The following is a 19,981-nucleotide window of genomic DNA, read 5'->3' on the forward strand; positions in this document are numbered from 1 at the left end:
GACCTTTGGGCTGGTGATCCGGGAAGAAGGCTTTCATGACGTTCGGAAGACCCCTGCAGGCGAGTATTATGGGAACAGTAGAAGAAGTGAAGAATAGATAAAGAGTAACCGGTCCATCCCCGAGCGGACCGAGGGGGCTTTGATCACACCCCGCGCAGTGTTTCAGTAGGAATTCTGTTCCGAAGGCCACGCGCATAAGAGAAAAAATTATAAGTGAAGTGTACAATAGCGGGAAAAGGTTTCTTGTTGTGTGAAAGAGAATGAATGGCCTCGCAGTTCTAGGCCGGGCTGACCGCGTCCTAGTCGGGGCGATTGTGACCCTTTTGTGTCTGACGGGTACGGACCCCTTACCTATCCGTCTTCCCTTCCCTCCTTTGTCTGTGATTCTATCCTAATGGGAGGGGGCTATTCAACTCCGCTAAAAGCCATGACGGAGCACTATAGTGAAGTGTTTGATAGACATAAATGTACAAAACCCGGAATGATTCAACGATGTACCCATAGGTGGCCCAGTTTGTGTGTAAATTGGCCTCCGGTAGGAACTTTCGATTTCCAAACGGCCACAAGGGTCCAGAATATAGTTATACGAGAAGAGAATCCGGGTTGCCCTGAAGATATACCGTACATAACTGCTTGGATTGCAGTCATTGAGAATCCTCTGTCATGGGCAAAGAAGTTAGTGGAGGGAGCCGCCCTCGTAATGGTGGCTCAGGCGCACAAAATGGGGAACTGGAAGTCCCCATTATTAATTAAGGATTGTAATGTATGTAACTGCTATCTGTGAATTGCAAGCACATGTACCAGGGATTTTTTAATTGTTTTTAATTGCACAAGACTACTATACAACAAATTAATTTACAGTGTTAAGTTAAAATACTGATTTGATTACTGGAGAATGCATTTACTGGTGTTGAAGTTTAGAACTTGATGGCAGTTAAGGGTTAACGGCAGAGATAATTACAGGAGAGAGGAGGGGATCGAGCCAGAGAGAGAAGAAAAAAAAAAAAAAAAAAAAGGGGTTGAGCCAGCCTGGGTGAATGAAGGCAAAGGGAAAGAAAAACATTTTTGTTTGTTTAAACCAGTGGTTCTCAACCTTTCTAATGCCGTGACCCCGCAATACAGTTCCTCATGTTGCGGTGACCCCTCGCCCCGCCCTCGCCCCGTGAGGGTGGGGTGAGGGCGGGGCTTTGGTCATATGGGGGTGGGGTTATGGATGGGGTTGGATTTTAGTGCACACTTATCATTTAATTATGACATTTATAATGTGAATGTAACTCAACTCACCATAGGTTCTCACATGCATGGCACACTGACCCATGATCGTCACGGGGCTAGATGTAAAAGTACAGTTTGTATCCACAGGAACCCCCCTGACCCACAATAATGGATGTAAAGCAGAATTATGACATTCCCCATACAACTCACCCTACAAAAAAGATATTCTGGTTCTAGTGACATCTCAGTAACAGCAACTCAAACTCCTTCTATTTCCAGGCTCAATAGCCCTACTTATGAAAAGACAGCAGTTTACCACCAATGCATGTCCTCTGAGAAAACACAACAAATAAGACCGATACAAACGCTTACATGCTAGCAAAATATCTCATCTCGGTAACAGACACAGAACCGACCTAACATACTCCCAGGATCTGTAGTAATGCACATAAACTAATCTGCACACAGTTACACCTGTATTATGGAATACACTCAAACAGGAGCAACCCTATCTATGAAAAGGCAACACTACAAATATTAAATCAGGTCCTAAAAACCAATACACCTCTTATTAGGAAAACAGAACTAGCAAGCAGCTATAGATCCCCACACAGAAATAATTGTAAAACTATACTAATAAGCAGAATAAATGTTTCAAAACAGCTATGAACATCCAACAATTAAAAACGCATAAAAACTATTAAACATTCTCCAAACACCAATAAAATATTTCAAAAAAGCAGACATCACACAATTAAAATGGCAGTCAAGAAAAATAAACTTAAAAAGCCACTTTTACTTACCCCCTCCAGCAGCTCTCCTACTCCCCTTCCCTGCAGGCCGTGGCACTCACCAGAAGCAGCAGTAGAAGCTAAGCTCTATACTTATGGTCCTCTTCCTTAGTGCCCATGTCTCTCACACACACACACCATACCAGTCATGCCCCCATGACCAGTTTCTGTCTCTCACACACCAATCATCTCCCAAACAGTCTTTGGCACACACACACCAGTCACCTTCCTGAACAGTTTCTCTCATGCCATACACACACACACACACACACACAGGCTTCCCACTCCCGTGTTCTACTTACATATACGGGCTTCTCACTCTCATAATCACTTTCTCACACACACACACACCAGTCACCTTCCTGAACAGTTTCTCTCATGCCATACACACACACACACACAGGCTTCCCACTCCCGTGTTCTACTTACATATATGGGCTTCTCACTCTCATAATCACTTTCTCTGTCTCTGTCTCTCTCTCTCTCACACACACACACACTCACTCACTCACCAGTCTCTCACTCCCATGCTTGTTCTCTCCACATGCACAGGCTTCTCATTCCCATAATCACTTTCTCTCTGTTACACACACACCAGTCTCTCTCATTTCCATGCTCACTCTCCACGTGCACAGGCTTCTCATTCCCTGAATCACATTCTCTCACATTCACACACACACACCAGTCTTTTTCTCTCACACACACCATCACCTTACCAAGCAGTCTCTCTCTCTCATGCATGCACACTCACCCTGGTTTCTCACTCCTATGCTTTCTTTCACCCCCACAACACCAGGCTTCTTACGCCCATGCTTTCTCACATACCCAGACTTCTCCCTTCCATGCTTTTTCTCTCTCTCACACACACACACACACACATCAGTCACCTCCCTGACTGTCTCACACTCTCACACACACATCAGTCACCTCCCTGACTAATGTCTCACACTCTCACATACACATCAGTCATCTCCCTGACTAATGTCTCACACTCTCACATACACATCAGTCATCTCCCTGAGCAATCACTTTCATTGTCTCTCACATACACACACACACATCAGCTCTCGGACCAGTCAATCACACACAGGCTGGCTGGCTGCTTCTCTCTCTTTCTCTCACTCACTTCCTCTTCTCCCCCGAGCACAAATGGGAGCTGCAGCAGCCTCGCTGGCCAAGAAAGAAGAATCCCATCGGCCGCGGGAGGCTCGTGCTGCTCTCTCCTTTCTCCATTACCGGCTGCTTCAACTGCTCGGGGCCGATGCTGCAGCCGCCGCTGCTACTTTTTCGCGCGGCTCTCTCTCCTTCCCGCGCACCACGATTCACTTCCTGTTCCGGGTCACGGGAGGGGGGGGGGCAGGCGCAGGAAGAAGAAAAGGCCCAGCCGCGGGTGCAGAGCTTCTTCTAGCGCCGCTGCCGTTCCCGCTGGGCTTGAACGTGCTGACAGCCCGGCGGCAACGGCAGCGGGAGAGACCGGGAGCGCGCGACCCCTGCGTTTTGGGCATTCGACCCCCGCCGGGGTCGCGACCCATAGGTTGAGAACCGCTGGTTTAAACAGAGCAAGCATTATTGAAAGTTAGTTGATGGTGTGCGTATGTGAATAAAGATAGAATTGTGGTATGTTATTCCTTAGCATTTATAGGCTGTTTCACAGAAGTTGAAGTTTTTTTAGCTCAGAGTTTCTGCTGATTAAATTTATTCTCCAAGGTCCTTGCTAAAACTGTCTGTAATCTGACAAAGGATTGCTACTTGCAAAGAAATACCAGAACCAAGGGTCCCTTACAAATCATTTAGTGCCTTATGATGCAGGCTATTTTTAAGACATTTTATAGCAGCAAATTCATTGTTACAGTACAAAAATGTAATTGTGGAATGGTGGTGCGTCCCACTGCGTGTCAGTACGTAGTGCGTAGGCATTCAATATGGCTGTGCGTTTCAATGCTGGCGTTGTTAATCAGAAGTTTTTAGTTTTCTCATATCTTCTATCCCAGTGTCCTCCCTATGCTTATCTTTCTATTCTCTAATACCATGTTAATTATTGTTCTTACTTGTCTCCTATATATTATCTGTTATTTAAAAGTTACATTGGAACGCATGCAGTTTATTTTGAAGCTGTCTCTGGGAAAATTAGAGTAGAAATGATTAAGAATGGGACCTTTGTTAAAGCTTTGTTAAATATGCAGGGCATAGCAAGCGGCAAGATAAGACAGCTGCAGTTCTGACTGTGGGAATTACAGGATGCCGTTTGTAAAAAAAAACCAAAAAAAAACAAAACACAGAGAAAACAAAGACTTAATATTAAAAATTTTGATTCAGTGGCAGGGGCAAGATAAGGATTATTGGAAGTTGTGGGCAAGAGAAAGGGCCACTATGCAAGATTAGGAACAAGAGCAAATATTGGATCCTTGCCTGCAGATCCAGGTTGACTTTATTGAATTAACCCAATGCCAAACTTACAAGTATGAAGGAAGCAATGTTTTGCAGCTTCTCAGCCTCGTCAGAACTGATTTGCCTCCAGGCGCAGGTCACCTATTCAATTTCCAGATGGACTGTGATCTTTTCATCGTATTTTGAGATGTATGGGAACAGGGATCAGGAAGAGAAGAAAAGGGCCCGTCCCTGCAACCAGGAACTTAATAATAGACCCGACATCCGAAAGAAGCTGCAGAAGGCCGAAGGCTTTGAGGGCATGAGCCTCAGCCAGTTAAAAGCTATAGCAGACCAAGTATGTGGAAATAGAGAAGTGGAAGAGAAAAGAGAGAAGCAAGTAGAGACATGAAGGAGAAAGTGACTGTTAGCCGCCGCTCTCGAGGACACTCGGACGGGAAGGAGCCAAGACAATGGCAGACCGCGAAGAGGAGGGGGAACAAGACCCCCCTTTGGGAAAGAATCAGTGTGCGTACTGCAAAAATGAAGGCCATTGGAAGAGAGACTGTGAAGAATGGCAAAAGAAATACGGGAGCCCTGCAGTGAATACTAACGACAAAAATGGACCTGCACCGACACAAAGGGGCCGAGGAGGAAGGAGATCGGACAACCCCCACTGGCAGATGGCGGGGGAGGCGACAAGGAGCATACAGCCTGAAGAGACCGGGAGGGAAGAATCCCCACTGAACCTCTGGTGGAGATCCACGAGGTAACACAACAAAAATCAGGGGCCTGTTGGACTCAGAGGCCAACGATCTGTCATGACTGCACCAATCGGCCCCCCCCCGACGAAAGAGACTGTTTCTATAGTGGATGCCTCAGGTCAGGTACTCACTGCCCCTCTGCAGAAAGAATGAACTATACAAATAGGCGGGACCATGGTATCCCTTATCGGATGGGACCTGCTGTGTAAGCCTCAGACCACATTGAGATTTCAACCAACAGGGGAAGTTAAAGCCTCCTTCGGGGACCATCCAATGATACTCATCTGTCCCCTCCAAGAAGAATGGAGACTACATCTTCCCATAGTCGAACGAACCATCGAACATCGATATGAAAACAACACCCACCTCAACGAAAAAACGAAGACAACTGATGGATAGCGTGCCTAAAGTATGGTCCGAACAGAACCCGGGAGGAATAGCTATCGACGCTACCCCCATATGGATCGAGATGAAACAGAATGCACAGGTGATTAATCAACCTCAATACCCCATTCCATATATGGCCAGGCAAGGAATCCAGATACATCTGCAGAGACTGTATGATTTGGGCATTCTCCGGCGAATCCGATCTGCTTGGAACACCCCTTTGTTGCCCGTAAAGAAACCTGGTTCTACTGATTACCGACCGGTACAGGATTTACGGAAGGTGAATAATCAAGTAGCAGATTTAGTAGCCCTCGTACCAAATCCATATTCAATCCTAGCCCAAGTCTCCCCTGCATCAAAGTGGTACAGTGTCATTGATCTCAAAGATGTCTTCTTCTCCGTCCCGGTGGCGGAGGAATGTCAAAAGATCTTTGCTTTCACATGGGAAAATGCACATACTGGAATAAAGCAGCAGTACACATGGACTCGTTTGCCTCAAGGGTTTAGGCACTCACCTACGCTGTTCGGTGAGCAACTGGCAAAAGACTTGAAGATGTATCAAGTGAAGTATGGGCCAGTAATACAATACGTGGATGATCTTCTGTTGTTTCGAGAGACATATCTCGAATGTGAAGTATCCACTCTTCAGCTGCTAAAGACGTTGTACTCAAAAGGATATCGTGCAAGTAAAAAGAAAGCGCAGATCTGTGAATTGGAAGTAGAATATTTAGGCTTCCAAATCCGTGGAGGAACCCGTTGTCTGGGAATTTCTCGCACTAGTTCAATACGAGGTCAACCTGTACCCACTTGTAAGAAAGAGCTCCGAGCGTTCCTTGGAGCTGCAGGATACTGTAGACTGTGGATTGCTAACTATGCAGTTATTGCCCAACCCCTGTAAGACAAGTTGCGGGGGAAAGAATCAGAGTCTCAAACTTTTCAATGAGAAGGACACGAGCTAGCAAGCTTACATGAACTGAAAGACGCCTTGATTGAACCCCCTGCTCTAGGGTTGCTAGATGTAATGAAACCATTTCATCTATACGTCGATGAGAAGAAAGGAATGGCCATTGGGGTATTGACTCAAACTCTAGGCTCGTGGGAACGACCTGTTGCATATCTGTCAAAAGGAATGGACAATGTTGCAAAAGGATGGCCAGGTTGTCTTCGAAGCATTGCGGCTGCATGCTTACTAATTCCAGAAGCAGTCAAATTAACTTTTGGACAAACCTTGAACGTAACGACTCCCCACACCATTCAAGGACTGCTAGAAACTCATGGACCAAAATGGATGACTAATTTACGTCTTGTAAAGTATCAAGCTCTGTTATGTGAAACTCCCAAAATTCAAATACAAGACAGTAAGAATTTGAATCCTGCAACATTACTCCCCATTCCCACTCCAGTTAATCATGAATGTGAGGAAATCATGGCTACAGTACATTCCAGCCGACCTGATCTGCGCGACCAGCCCTGGCAAGGAGCATGGACCTTATTCACTGATGGGAGTAGCCAGGTTATAAATGGATTTCGGGTAGCTGGCTATGCCGTGGTTTCTGAAGATGACATCCTCGAAGCTGAGCCCCTACCCCCGGGGACATCCGCGCAAAAGGCTGAGCTCATCGCTCTTACCCGAGCTCTGCAGTTGGCAAAAGGACAAACTGTAAATATCTATACTGATTCTAAATATGCTTTCCTTACCATCCAAGTACATGGAGCCTTATACAAGGAACGAGGATTTCTAACTGCTGAAGGGAAGCAGCTAACTAATGCATCTGAGATACACCAACTGTTAAATGCCGTATGGGCACCGAAAAAGGTAGCTGTTATGCATTGTAAAGCCCACACGGGGAAATCAGATCCCATTGCAAAAGGAAACCAACGGGCAGACAAAACAGCGAAAGAAGCAGCACGTGCACAATTATCTCGCATCCCGGCTACAACGTGTCCACTTCTACAATTCCCAACTGAAATCCCAGCCTACTCTACTGAAGAAAATGATTGGGCACAAACTGAGCAGTTTCGTCAGCAAAATGGTTGGTGGCTTTTGCAAGATGATCGAGTATGGATACCTGAAGCATTAGCTTGGACTATTGTCAAAGAAGCCCACAACAGAACTCATCTTGGTCGAGATGCATTAATGAAGCTATTGGAGAAAACGTATTACATCAACAGAATTACTCAGTTGACTAAACATGCAATCAATCAATGTGTCACGTGTGCAAGAAACAATCCCAGAAATGGACCTGGTCCTGCCCCCGGACATATCCTACGAGGAACTACGCCGTTTCAAGTTTGTCAAATCGATTTCACCCACATGACACCCTCTAGAGGATACAAAGCAATGCTGGTAGCTGTCTGTACTTATACTGGATGGATCGAAGCCATACCCACACGAACTGAAACTGCCAAAGAGGTAGTGGCTTTGCTCCTTCATCAAATCTTACCACGATACGGATTACCAAGGCAAATCAATTCAGACAATGGACCAGCTTTCACCAGTGAAGTTACACAGCAATTAAGCAGAATTCTGGGTGTAAGTTGGCATCTACACTGTGCGTGGAGACCCCAGAGCAGCGGAGCTGTTGAACGAGCTAATAGAACTCTGAAAAATCAGATGGCTAAGCTATGCCAAGAAACAAAGACTAAATGGCCAGACATCCTACCTTTAGCCTTACTACATATCCGATGCAGTCCAAGAAAGTCTGGTCTAACACCTTATGAAATGATGTATGCAAGACCTCCACCCCTTCCATCTTTTCCTGAGTCGCTGCAGATACAAGGAGAGCTGTCTCTCAGTAACCAACTTAAGGGACTACATAACACAGTCATCGCCATCCAGAACTATACATGCGACATTGAACCACTAGTCTTGCTAACCCCGACTCATCCATTCCAAATCGGAAATTCTGTGTGGGTGAAGGACTGGGATGAATCAGACTTCCTCAAACCTCGATGGAAGGGGCCACATACCGTGTTATTAACCACTCCCACAGCTGTGAAAGTCTCTGGATGCCCCTCATGGATTCACTGGACCCGACTAAAACCAGCCGCCTCTAATTGGAAAGTCTCCAGGGTTGGAGACCACAAATTGAAGTTCACTCAAGGCAGGCACAGTGTTAGTCCTGGGTAGAAGACTTCAGTAACTTGCTACAGAATATTAATGTGTACATTTCTTTCTTTCCTTCCTTTCAGACTCGATACCTTATGACATCAACTGTCCTACTTCAAAAGTTCTGAATATGAGAAGTCGCCTAAGTCCACACTTCCAGACTTATACAGCCTCTAACTGGTACCTCCAGCTGGCAAGACTTCTACAGCTTTTACTACTAATCTACTGCACATCAACAACGTCTCTTATCCTACCATTGAGCAAGAATTGTACCGAATGTATCAAACTAATACGTACCACAACTCAGGATGGATTTCAAATTGTCTCTACAATCATACACCAATCTCAACCTCCTACCTCGTGTGCAACACAACCTGCTTGTGCACTGAACACAACTCAAGGATATCAGTCTTTTCATCGATGTCTAGAGGGTGACAAAGTCATTTGTCATACACCAACCACTCCTAAGTACTATAACATCACCCTCACTGCCGGGTTGCCAAAAAGCTATACTTCCAGCATTATCCCGGAAGGAAAAGGGATCTTGTACTATATCAACTCAACTAAGATCCTTATGGGAGGCGGATCTAGCGTTACAATTATAGAGGGAAAACAACTGAACAATCAGGCTTCAGGCAGTCCTGGAGCTCATCACCAACGACTGCTTTCGCTCTTAAACTCTGGGCAAAACAAAATACCAAAATTATGACTGCAGTGTACCAGAATAGATTGGTTTTAGATTACCCTCTGGCCCAGGAAGGAGGGTTTGTGGAACATTTAACCTCTCCAATTGTTGTTTACAGGTAGATGACCAAAACAAAGTTATCCAAGACATCACTGATCGCATGGTCAAGATGGCACACGTCCCTGTCCAGCAGTGGAATAGTGCTTGGGACTGGACCAATGGATTCCGTGGTTGGTTTTCCATGATCGGTGGATTTAAGAGCTTGTTTGTTATCCCAGCCAGTTTAATTCTGTTTTGTCTTTTAGGACCCTGAATTATTCCTTTCTTGCTCAAACCGCCTTCGTCGGGTGATGAAGGACATTGCTGAACGCAAAACAGCCACGCAGCTCCTGTCACTGTACATGTATTCCTCTGAGCCTATAGAACCTGTTTAACCATCCTCATGTTTTATCCTGGGCCATCTTCCCATACATGACAAGTTCGGGCTACAAAGGGGGGTGGAGCCATTAGGGCCCATCCGTCTCAAACCCGTGAAGAAACCATCGGACTGTTTGGGAAATTAGGGCCCCCTGAGAACTCAAATTGCTAATTTTTCTTGTTTCTGTTTCTTTCAGCTCCACAGTTGCGTTGTGATGGTGTGATACTTTTCATAGAGAATGATAAGTATCAAAGGGGGGAATGAAGGGGTCTGAACGCTTCAACCTGACAAAGGACTTCATGTACCAGAATTCCCTGCTTCATGACGGGTTTACTTACAGTCTGCAATACAGCTGTAATTAGGAGATTGAGAAACTCTCTGTCAGCACATTGCACATTTTCATTTTTTTGGCTTCGCTGTTCTTATTCTCTGATAAGCTTTCACTGCTGTAACCTAGATTAGAACAATGGATGTATTATGTGATGGGCTGTATTACTGCAGACTCGCGAATTCCTTTCCAGAACTGCAAGTCCCAGCAGCCTCTCCTGCAGAACATGGGAGAAGTTTCACGAAAGTTCCAGGGTGTCTAGGGAGGGGGTCAGTAGCCCCTTCAGCCGGAATATGCTTGCTCAGCAATGCTTAGAACGCATGTGTAAAAGATAAGAACTGTAAAGTGCATAAGAGTCTGCTCCTGAAGGGGAGGGGTATGCAGTTGTACTGAGCCTTTGTCTTAGCTGCATCTTGCTGGCAATAAAAGTCTATCTTTACGGATCAGTTGTCTGGACCTCCTTACTGACTAAAAAGAGACGGTTACAGAACCACCCTTCAATTATGTAGGTTTATATTTATTTATTTATTTAATATCTTTTATATACCGACGAACGTTGGGAACATCTCATCGGTTTACAGAGAACAGAACTTAGCAACAGGCTTTACATTTGTCACATGATTATAATAGGAATAGTAGAAATAACAATAATAACAAAAACAATAACATAAGAATAATATGGAAGTTATACAAGTAATAATTAACTAAGTGGGATACATGATAGTGGTTAGTCAGAAGAGGGGCAGGGAGATTCTGCTAGATATGATTGATATCAACATTTGTAGGAGGAATAAATTTGTATATACAATGGTTGTCGAGGAATATATACACGTTTGTGAGTAAAAATGTTCTTATTTACAGTAAGCTGTCTTGATAAATTTGCTTTCCGGGAAGCATAGTAGAAAGCTAATTGTTAGGCAAGATGGAAAGGGGTGGTTAGGGGGTGGGAAGGAAAAAGGGGTGGGGGGGGGGAGAAGGGAGGAGGGAGGTTAGGAGTTAGGGAGCGGGGGGGGCTAGTGAATGTGTGAATGTTAGGTGTATGAGTGTCTAAAGAACCAAGTCTTCAGGTTTTGCCTGAATATTTTTGGGCAGGTTTCTTGGCGGAGGGAAGTGGGTAGTTTATTCCAAATTATCGGTCCTGCTAGGGAGAGGGCTCTTTCGTTAGTGGTGCGGAGTTTAGTAAGCTTAGGTGAGGGGGTGTGTAGTGTGGCTAGATATTGTTTTCTGGTGGGTCTACTACTGTTGTGAAAGGAGAAGTGTTCTTTGAACCAGTGCATGTTGTTGTTATGAAGGGATTTGTGTATTAGGGTGAGGGCTTTGAAGGTAATTCTAGATGCGACGGGTAAGCAATGTAGATGTTTGAGTACAGGGGTTATGTGATCATATTTGTGAGTGTTGGTGAGAATCCTGGCAGCTGCATTTTGGAGTAGTTGTAAAGGTTGGATGGTGTTTTTAGGCAAACCTAGTAGCAAGGAGTTGCAGTAATCTATTTTCGATAATATGAGGGCTTGTAATATGGTGCGGAAGTCGCTGAGATGTAAGAGAGGTTTGAGTCTTTTTAGGGTGTGCAGTTTGTAGAAGCAGTCTTTAAGGGTGTTATTAATGAATTTCTTGTAGTTAAGATGACAGTCAATGAGTACGCCGAGGCTTCGTACATGGGTGGGGAAGGTGTGGTCAGTGGCAGGGCCATTGTTGTGTGTTTGTGTGGGGGTCATAAGGAGGGTGGGGGATATGTTGGGGGGTGATATTAGGATAAGTTCTGTTTTAGTAGTGTTGAGGGCGAGAAAGTTGTTAGATAAGAGGCTGCTAATATCAGAGAGGGCGGATTTCCAGGTTTCAATGGCTTTGTGTATTGAGTCTTTAATCGGAATAAGTATCTGCACGTCATCGGCATATATGAAGTGCGGGAGGTCAAGTTTAGCAAGGAGATGGCAGAGGGGGAGGAGATATATATTGAAAAGTGTGGACGATAGCGATGAACCTTGTGGTACTCCTTGAGAGAGGTTGTGGGGCTTGGAGGTGGAGTTTCCCATTTGTACGCTAAATTGTCTTTCAGCTAGATATGAGTGGAACCATTGTAGAGCCAGGCCTGAGATGCCAATGCTGCTGAGACGTTCTAATAGGATTTGATGCTTTATGGTGTCAAATGCAGCGGATATGTCTAGGAGAATGAGTATGTGTGAATGACCTTTGTCAAGACCTTTCAATATTTGGACGGAGAGTGAAATGAGTAAGGTCTCTGGGCTATGATGTTTGCGAAAGCCAAACTGTGAGGGGGCGAGAATATTGTTTTCATCCAAGTAGTCTGATAGCTGTTTGTTTATAGCTTTCTCAAGAACTTTATGTCTTTAGATTATGTCTTTAGATTATGTCTTTAGATTATGGTCAGCTCCCAACGCATGAGAGGAGGACTCACAAACAGCAAACGATTAGTGATGATGTTCACATGCATAAGCATTCATGTTATTCACAGTGAAGTTATCAAATCTATGGATACCTCCGGTTTCATAAATGCCCTCCAAAGGTTGTTTTCTATCAGAGGACCTTCCAAACAACTCCGTTCCAACTGTGGAACAAAGTTTGTTGGAGCCTGCAGAGGAGAGTCAACTTAGATTTTAATGGTTCTGCAGTTAACAAATACCTGTCAGAACAAAAGTGTACATGGATATTAAATTCTCCTCATTCTTCGCACATGGGTGGAGTGTGGGAATGTATGATCAGGGTCCCTTGGTGCATCCTGGACTCTATGCTCTCCGAGACTAGATCCATTTGCCTTTTGAAAGGTCTCTACTATAATCAGTACAGTTCCTGCAGTCCCATTTTCCACTGATCCTGAGACACTAGTCATCCTAACTCCTATCACGCTTCTTACCCAGAAAACTAGTATGAATCCGGCACTACTTGGGGACTTCGACAGCAAGGATCTCTACAAGAGACAACAGAGACAGGTACAAAATCTCTCCAACACCTTCTGGAGCCGCTGGAAGTATGAATACCTCACAACTCTATAGAGCCACTATAAATGGCAATCTAACAAACTAGTTGTCCAGAAAGGTGTCCTTGTTCTACTCAAAAGTGGATGAGCTCAACAGAATAATTGGCTGATGGGACTGTGAAAACCTTTCCTAGTAGTGACAGAAAGGTCCGTAAGATTTAAATCAAAACAGCAAAACAAAGAATAGTGACGACATTCATCAGACCTGTCATTGAGCTAATGCTCCTTATGTCTCATGAAAATACTCGAACATTATGGACCATCATGCATCTTTAATATTTCTTTGATGTTATATAATGTTTTATAATAGTGGTATCTACAATACCAAGCAGAGAGTGCTCTGACTCACAGTGTATGTATATATTTCTCCATTTTACATTGCCACCCCGTGTCATCCTTTCATATTGTTTGGCTTAGATTTCTCATGATGTAAAGCTTTTTCCCCGATTGCTTATTATTAGTTTCTGTTTTATTTTTTAAACTTTTTATTTATAAACAAGACAAGACACACAAGGCAAAGTTTTGCAACAAATAATACATTAAGTTTTTTTAAATACTAGGAAGCTTATCCAAATCCAGGTGAAAGCCATATCTCTACTCACAATACATATAGAAATTCCAAATAGAAAAGAATTAGTCATTTACAGAGGATTGTCGCCAATTCCAATATTTTCCCCAAACTCCATCGTATTGTGGAGATTTCCCTTTCAAAGCAAAAGTTATATATTCAAGCACATGCAACAAATGAGACACCAAATGACATTCGTAGAAAGATCCTGGTCCTCCCACCTGTTTAGCAAACATAATTGGGGGGAGAGAACAATTGGTAGTCCCACTATTTCCTCTATTATGGCATGTATTTCCCACCCCAAAATTTCTGTTTTCTCATAATCCCACCACATGTGTAAGAAGATTCCAACTGCCCCACACTGCTTCCAACACCTAAAGCTGGAGTTGCTAAACTTAGTGAAGTAGATGGGATATCGAAATGTATGAAGCAATAGTTTATATATCAGTTCCTGACATTTCTTGAAAATGGACATTGAGAAAGAGAGCAACAAATAAGCTGCCAATCCATATCAACTAATTGAGCATCCAAATCTCTATCCCATTTCTCTATCAAAGTTTGCCCTGTAGAATTTTCTAACCAGTCTCAATATTTAACGAATGGAGAAATTACTTACCTGATAATTTCATTTTCCTTAGTTTAGACAGATGGACTCAGGACCAGTGGGTTATGCTCCCCTGCCAGCAGATGGAGCAAGCTGACGTCACAGTATATATACTCCTGCAGTGACCCCAGCCTACCAGTATTCTCTTCAAAAGCAACTGTGGACAGACTAGCAAAAAACGTGATTAAAAACATGATTAAAACAAGCAACCATAACCGTACTCAACCAACAAGAAACACTGAACTCACGTAAAAGTTAGGTACCTCAATCTAGGGACTAGATGAACACTTACCAGTAATATCTTGGTCCCAGAGCTCCACAGGAGGACTACTGATCCCAGAGCTCCACAGGAGGACTACTCAGCTGCCACTCGGCAGCTGAGGGTGGGAAGCTGAGACCATCTGTCTATACCAAGGAATATGAAATTATCAGATAAGTAATTTCTCCATTTCCTAGAATGTAGACAGATGGACTCAGGACCCATGGGATGTACCCAAGCTACTCCCGAACAGGGTGGGAGGCTGCCTGCGGTCCAGTCAACACCAGACATGCAAGGCTGCATCCTCCCGGGCCTGAACATACCTGGAAAAAGTGTGCAAGGTGGACCATTCACAGCTCGGCAGATAATGATAGGAGACAACAATCCAACCTTTGCCATTGACACTGACGGAGCCCTAGTCGAATGAGCCTGAACCTGAGTAGGCAACGGCTTCTCAGCATCCACATACGTGGCTGTGATCATCTCCTTAATCCAATGAGCTATGGTAGCCCGCAAAGCTGGAGCACCCTGCTTACTCCCACCATGAAGGACAAACAGGCGATCCATTTTCCGGAAAGGTTCAGAAACCTCCAAATATCGCACAACAAGTCTCTTGACATCCAAGGGGTGCAGGAGGTGATACTCCTCTGCATTATGTAGAATAGTGAACTGCATATATAATGCACATGTAGCTATAGCACTATGAAGCACTATGATCACTGAACTTACCAGAGAATCATCCAGCACGGATGACATCATTCCTGGAAGGATGGAACTAACTTTGTTATTTTACTGATAACAAGAGCCTATAGTAAGAGCACGCTAATGTACACATGCTAAAATATATATCGATTGGCTATTAAAGGTAATGGGTGTGGATTATGCAGATGGCTGATATTCAGCAGACCCAGACCCTTATAAGCTGAAGCACACATCTTGGAGCTCTGAGCAGATTCTGAACAAACTGTGTACACCTTTGCTTGTATCATTTTCACTTTCTGCTCCATAGAGGAACTTTCCGCCTTCCTCTATTACTTTTCTCTATTATCAAATAAATCTCTTTCTTATAATTGTTTGAAGCTGGTATTCATTCCGTTATCAGTTAGAGGTGAAAGGCCTCTCTTTTAACATCTGGAGGCACCGCGCTGGGATTCACAGGAAAGGTTTCGCACCCCTTTCCTGGGACTCACCGGCTGCAGCAGCTTGCGGACGCTGCTTAAGGCTTTTGACTAATCAACCAGTTCCACTACGGGTGACCTGGGGTCATTAGCTGTACTTAAGTACCTGCAGGGTCGTGATGTGAGTCCGGCAGCTCTTTTAAAAAAAATAATACAAAAAAAAAAGGTTAAAAAAATCGCTGGCAGCGGTTTGGAAAATGGACGCTGGTTAATTCAGTGTCCATTCTCCGAACTTGACTACCGGTACCAGAAGGAGTATATAAATCAATATTAAAGTGTCGGGTACTTAATATTAATTTATTCACTCCTTCACTTATTGCCCATTGGTCCTTTTCACTGACAGTCCCCTTTCAGGACAGCCTTCTGAAAGGAGATGACTAAAGAGTTAAAGAGGGTTGATTGGGAGGCATGCCAAAAGCTGTGAAGAAAATGGATCACTGACTGGAGGAAAACAAAGTAAAGAAAATTAAATGGGCATCGAAAAACTTAACTGAAATATGATGAGTAAAATTTAAAAAACATTAAGGCACAGTAATGAATAATTTGCATGAAAAGTGAAAAGTATTGAGAAAAATAAGTCCAGCATCAACTCTGGAAAATGACAAATTGATGCAAGCTACATAACCACTGGTGTATGGGAATGATCACACATGCTTAGTAGAAATCTATGAATTTCCCAGAAAGTTCTGGAAATCACAATTTGTGTTGGTGCCTTAGGAGTAATGTCACTCATTTGTGTGACTGAAATGAACTGCTTGTCTATAAAGAAAATATGTTGTGATAAATGATGATTTTCCATGCTAGCAGTTTTCACTTTGTAGTTTGGCAACTAATTGATGTTTTTTTGAGACTGAAAAAAGCCTTTTGATATATGCATCTTACTACTGTTTCTTACCCCATTACATCCTATGAAGCCTGGTCAAATAAATGAGAGAATATGTAAATGAGATAGTGTAGTGATTAAAGTTTGAGTGTTTTTTTACTTCTTGTTTTTAGTTTATACTTATATTTGTTAAGCAGGTTCAGTGTGCTTTCTCCACCCCTTTTTATAAGGAACCAATATCAGAGATTTTGCATGTCAGAAAATGGATAATAAAACGTATACATATTTTAGTGAATTTGATATTGCATTGCTGCAGCTCGTAACTGGGTCTGTTCCAAATACCTCATTATACCCTCATCATCGCTATTTGGCCTCCCAAGGAAGGTTTTTTTGTACAAAGATAGCATTTAAAATATGTCTGACCTTCCCAAGTACAGTAGCTATTTACCATGGCTTCGTTGCTGGCCTAAAATTAGGTGAATCAATCCTATGAAAATTAATGAACTTTACATGAGTCCTCCACAATAAGATTAATGTTTAGTAGGAAATTATCAAACTATTTATGTGCATAAAACTCAGTTTATGCATGTACATGGCCTTTTGAAAATTGCACAGGGGTTGTGCCTGTAAAATTACATGCAGAAGCAATTTCACATGCTTCAAAGAGGCACTCTGGGTGGCGGAGCTGAGGCAGGGAAATCATTTCCACACACACATTTGATTTTTAAAAGCATGCGCATAAATCTACACACACACATTTACATCTGCTCCCATGCAGGTATAAATGTGCCTATGTATGTTGCCCCGTTTCTCCACACACCTGGGAATTTTTATGCACCTTATTGTGCTTGAAAATTTAGGATAAAGTCTGAAGGTACTTTATATAAGCAGATCAGTCCTATGTAAGCTGCTGAAAATTACCCTCATGGGGTAATTTATATCACATATTATTAAAAATAAAAAGAAGGCACGTAAATGGTTTCCCTGTCCCAACTCTGCTCCTTCCGCTTCTTTGAAATCCTTCTAAAAATGCACACACAATCACTTCTGCACATACTTTTACATACACAAAATCTCTGGAGCAATTTTCAAAAACAGCTTTGAAAATTTCTCCCTCAATATTTTTTCCATTATAAAGTACTTATCAAAGATGACTTACCCTACATTTTTCAAATTCAGTTTTATATATCCAGAAAAGTTCATAGAGTATCAATCCTAGTGCAAAAATATCGACTTCGCTGCCATACTGGTTTGATGCCTCCTGCAAAAGTTGCAATAGAAATAAACATTTAATAAACATGCTTTGTAAATACAAAATTCATAATTTCCATCATAGTATGTATTTTTTGAATGATGAAATGAAATGGACATAGGAAAGGCTTGGCTGAAAACTGCATTTCTCTGCCCAGTTGGAGGTATGTGTAGGCTTCCACGGTATATATACCTTTCAGCTGGGTTTCCTTTGGCTTGTTAGGTAGTCAGGGATATAAACAGTGCATATATTGGCATTTCCAAAAGTGTATATGCACTTTATCTCCCTACCACCCCCCATTACCACCACCTAAGGGCCTAATTTAAAAAAGTATTTGCATGCTTAAAATTGTGTTTTACACTTGTAAATGCACTTTATCCGCATAAGTGGACTTTTGAAAATTGCTACAATATATGCCATTAAATTGTCCATAGGTTATACACATGTATTTTATACATGTAAATGGTTTTTAAAAATTGTTATGATAGTATGTTACATTTACATGCGTAACTCGTTTTAAAATGCAAAGTACATGGTCGCTTTAAGGCAGCAATATTATATACAGAAAAACTGCATTTAGAAATGTATGACTGATATAAATGTACTGATGTCTAGCTGTTAAAATTCTTTTAGTGTTGAAATGATATTTACACATAGGCAGGGAAATATAGCAAAAAAACAATGGGCCGGATTTTAAAAGGGTTACGCGCATAAGGTACACGCCTAACCCTTTTAAAACCCCCCTGCGCGCGCCGAGCCTATTTTGCATAGGCTCGGCGGCGCACGCAAGCCCCGGGACGCGCGTAAGTCCCAGGGCTTTGCTAGGGGGACGTGTCGGGTGAGCGGCGCAACGATCGGGGTGTGGTGCTGGCCCGGGGGCGTTCCGGGGGCGCGGCTGAGGCCTCCGGAACAGCTCCGGGTTGGGAGATGGCGCGCCAGCAACCCGCTGGCGCGCGAGTTACACTTGCCAAAGGCAGGCGTAACTTTTAGAATAAAGGTAGGGGGGGGGTTTAGATAGGGCCGGGGGGGGGGGGGGGGGGGAGGGGTGTGGATTAGGTAGGGGAAGGGAGGGGAAGGTGCGGGTGGGTAGAAGGAAAGTTCCCTCCGAGGCTGCTCCGATTTCGGAGCGGCCTCGGAGGGAACGGGCAGCGCACGCAAGGTGCACAAATGTGCACCTCCTTGCATGAGCCAACCCCAGATTTTATAAGATACGCGCAGCTACGCGCATATCTTATAAAATCCAGTGTACTTTTGTTCGCGCCTGGTGAAAAGTCTTATATATTGTGTACTACAATAAGTATTGCTCGCAGCGGTTTACAATTTAACATTCAACAAAACAACAAGATAAAACAAAATAAAATATTTCACGTTAAAAACAAACAATTGCTTACATAAAAATTCATTTCCACATTCTGTCAAAATCCCTCTATAACATAATCCAGCATCAATAAATCACGAGTGAGTTATTCCGTAAATCTTATTCAGATGTCAAACACCTTTTTAAATAACATTTTTTTTAGATTTCTTTTGAAATCTTTTTAACAGTGGTAGTATGCAGAGAATCTGGTAATGCGTTCCACAGCATGGGGCTCACAACTAAAAAAGGGTGTTTCCTGGTGATATGTTGGGTGAAGGCAAAAAAAAAAATATATATATAGATTTTCCTTGTTCATTTTTACAATATATTTTATTTTACAATCAGCTTGTGATTCTTAATCAAATTCAGTAACCTGATTCTTTGGTTTACTGAGTATATTGCCCAATTAAATTACAATTTGTACTACTTTTTGCTTTTTTTTTTTTCCTTAAGCCTTGAACAGCATCTGCCATTCCCAACCATCTGTACAAACAGCACAGGTGACCTTATCCAGCCTCAGGGCTGGAGTATCACTGACAAGGGACATCCTATACATCACAGGTTGGCTGATAGGAGCTGCCATAGTAATGATAACTGGCTTTTCTCCTTCCCTCGGCCTATACCTGTTGTGAACCTTTCACAATGTACCAGCTCCCTCTATATAACAAGTGCAGGAAAAGAGAGAAGTCTGTGTAGTGGGGGCAGTCAGTTTGTTTAGTTTCCATAGCTACCATATGTGGCTGCCAGAGTTCCCTCCATTGCTCCTGTGTACCAACACTCAGTTACATCCAGTGCTCCGTGCATACTCTTTCTTATCTCACTCAGCCTGGGCATAAGAAAGAGGCCAGAAGAAGATGAGAAGTTGCTCTGTGCTGCACACA

The 19,981-nt window shown here is 43.2% G+C and overlaps 1 protein-coding gene across 1 annotated transcript in view; it reads right to left on the minus strand.

Annotated features, from left to right (window-relative positions):
• Positions 1-19,981, minus strand: part of EIF2AK2 (eukaryotic translation initiation factor 2 alpha kinase 2) — a 357,779-nt gene that overhangs the window by 18,606 nt on the left and 319,192 nt on the right. The window contains exon 16 of the mRNA XM_029594168.1: positions 17,651-17,752. Coding sequence (XP_029450028.1) covers positions 17,651-17,752 — 102 coding nt within the window. The remainder of the gene's footprint in view (positions 1-17,650; positions 17,753-19,981) is intronic.

Source organism: Rhinatrema bivittatum, chromosome 3, assembly GCF_901001135.1.
Source record: "Rhinatrema bivittatum chromosome 3, aRhiBiv1.1, whole genome shotgun sequence".
In the NCBI taxonomy this organism is placed as follows: Eukaryota; Metazoa; Chordata; class Amphibia; order Gymnophiona; family Rhinatrematidae; genus Rhinatrema; species Rhinatrema bivittatum.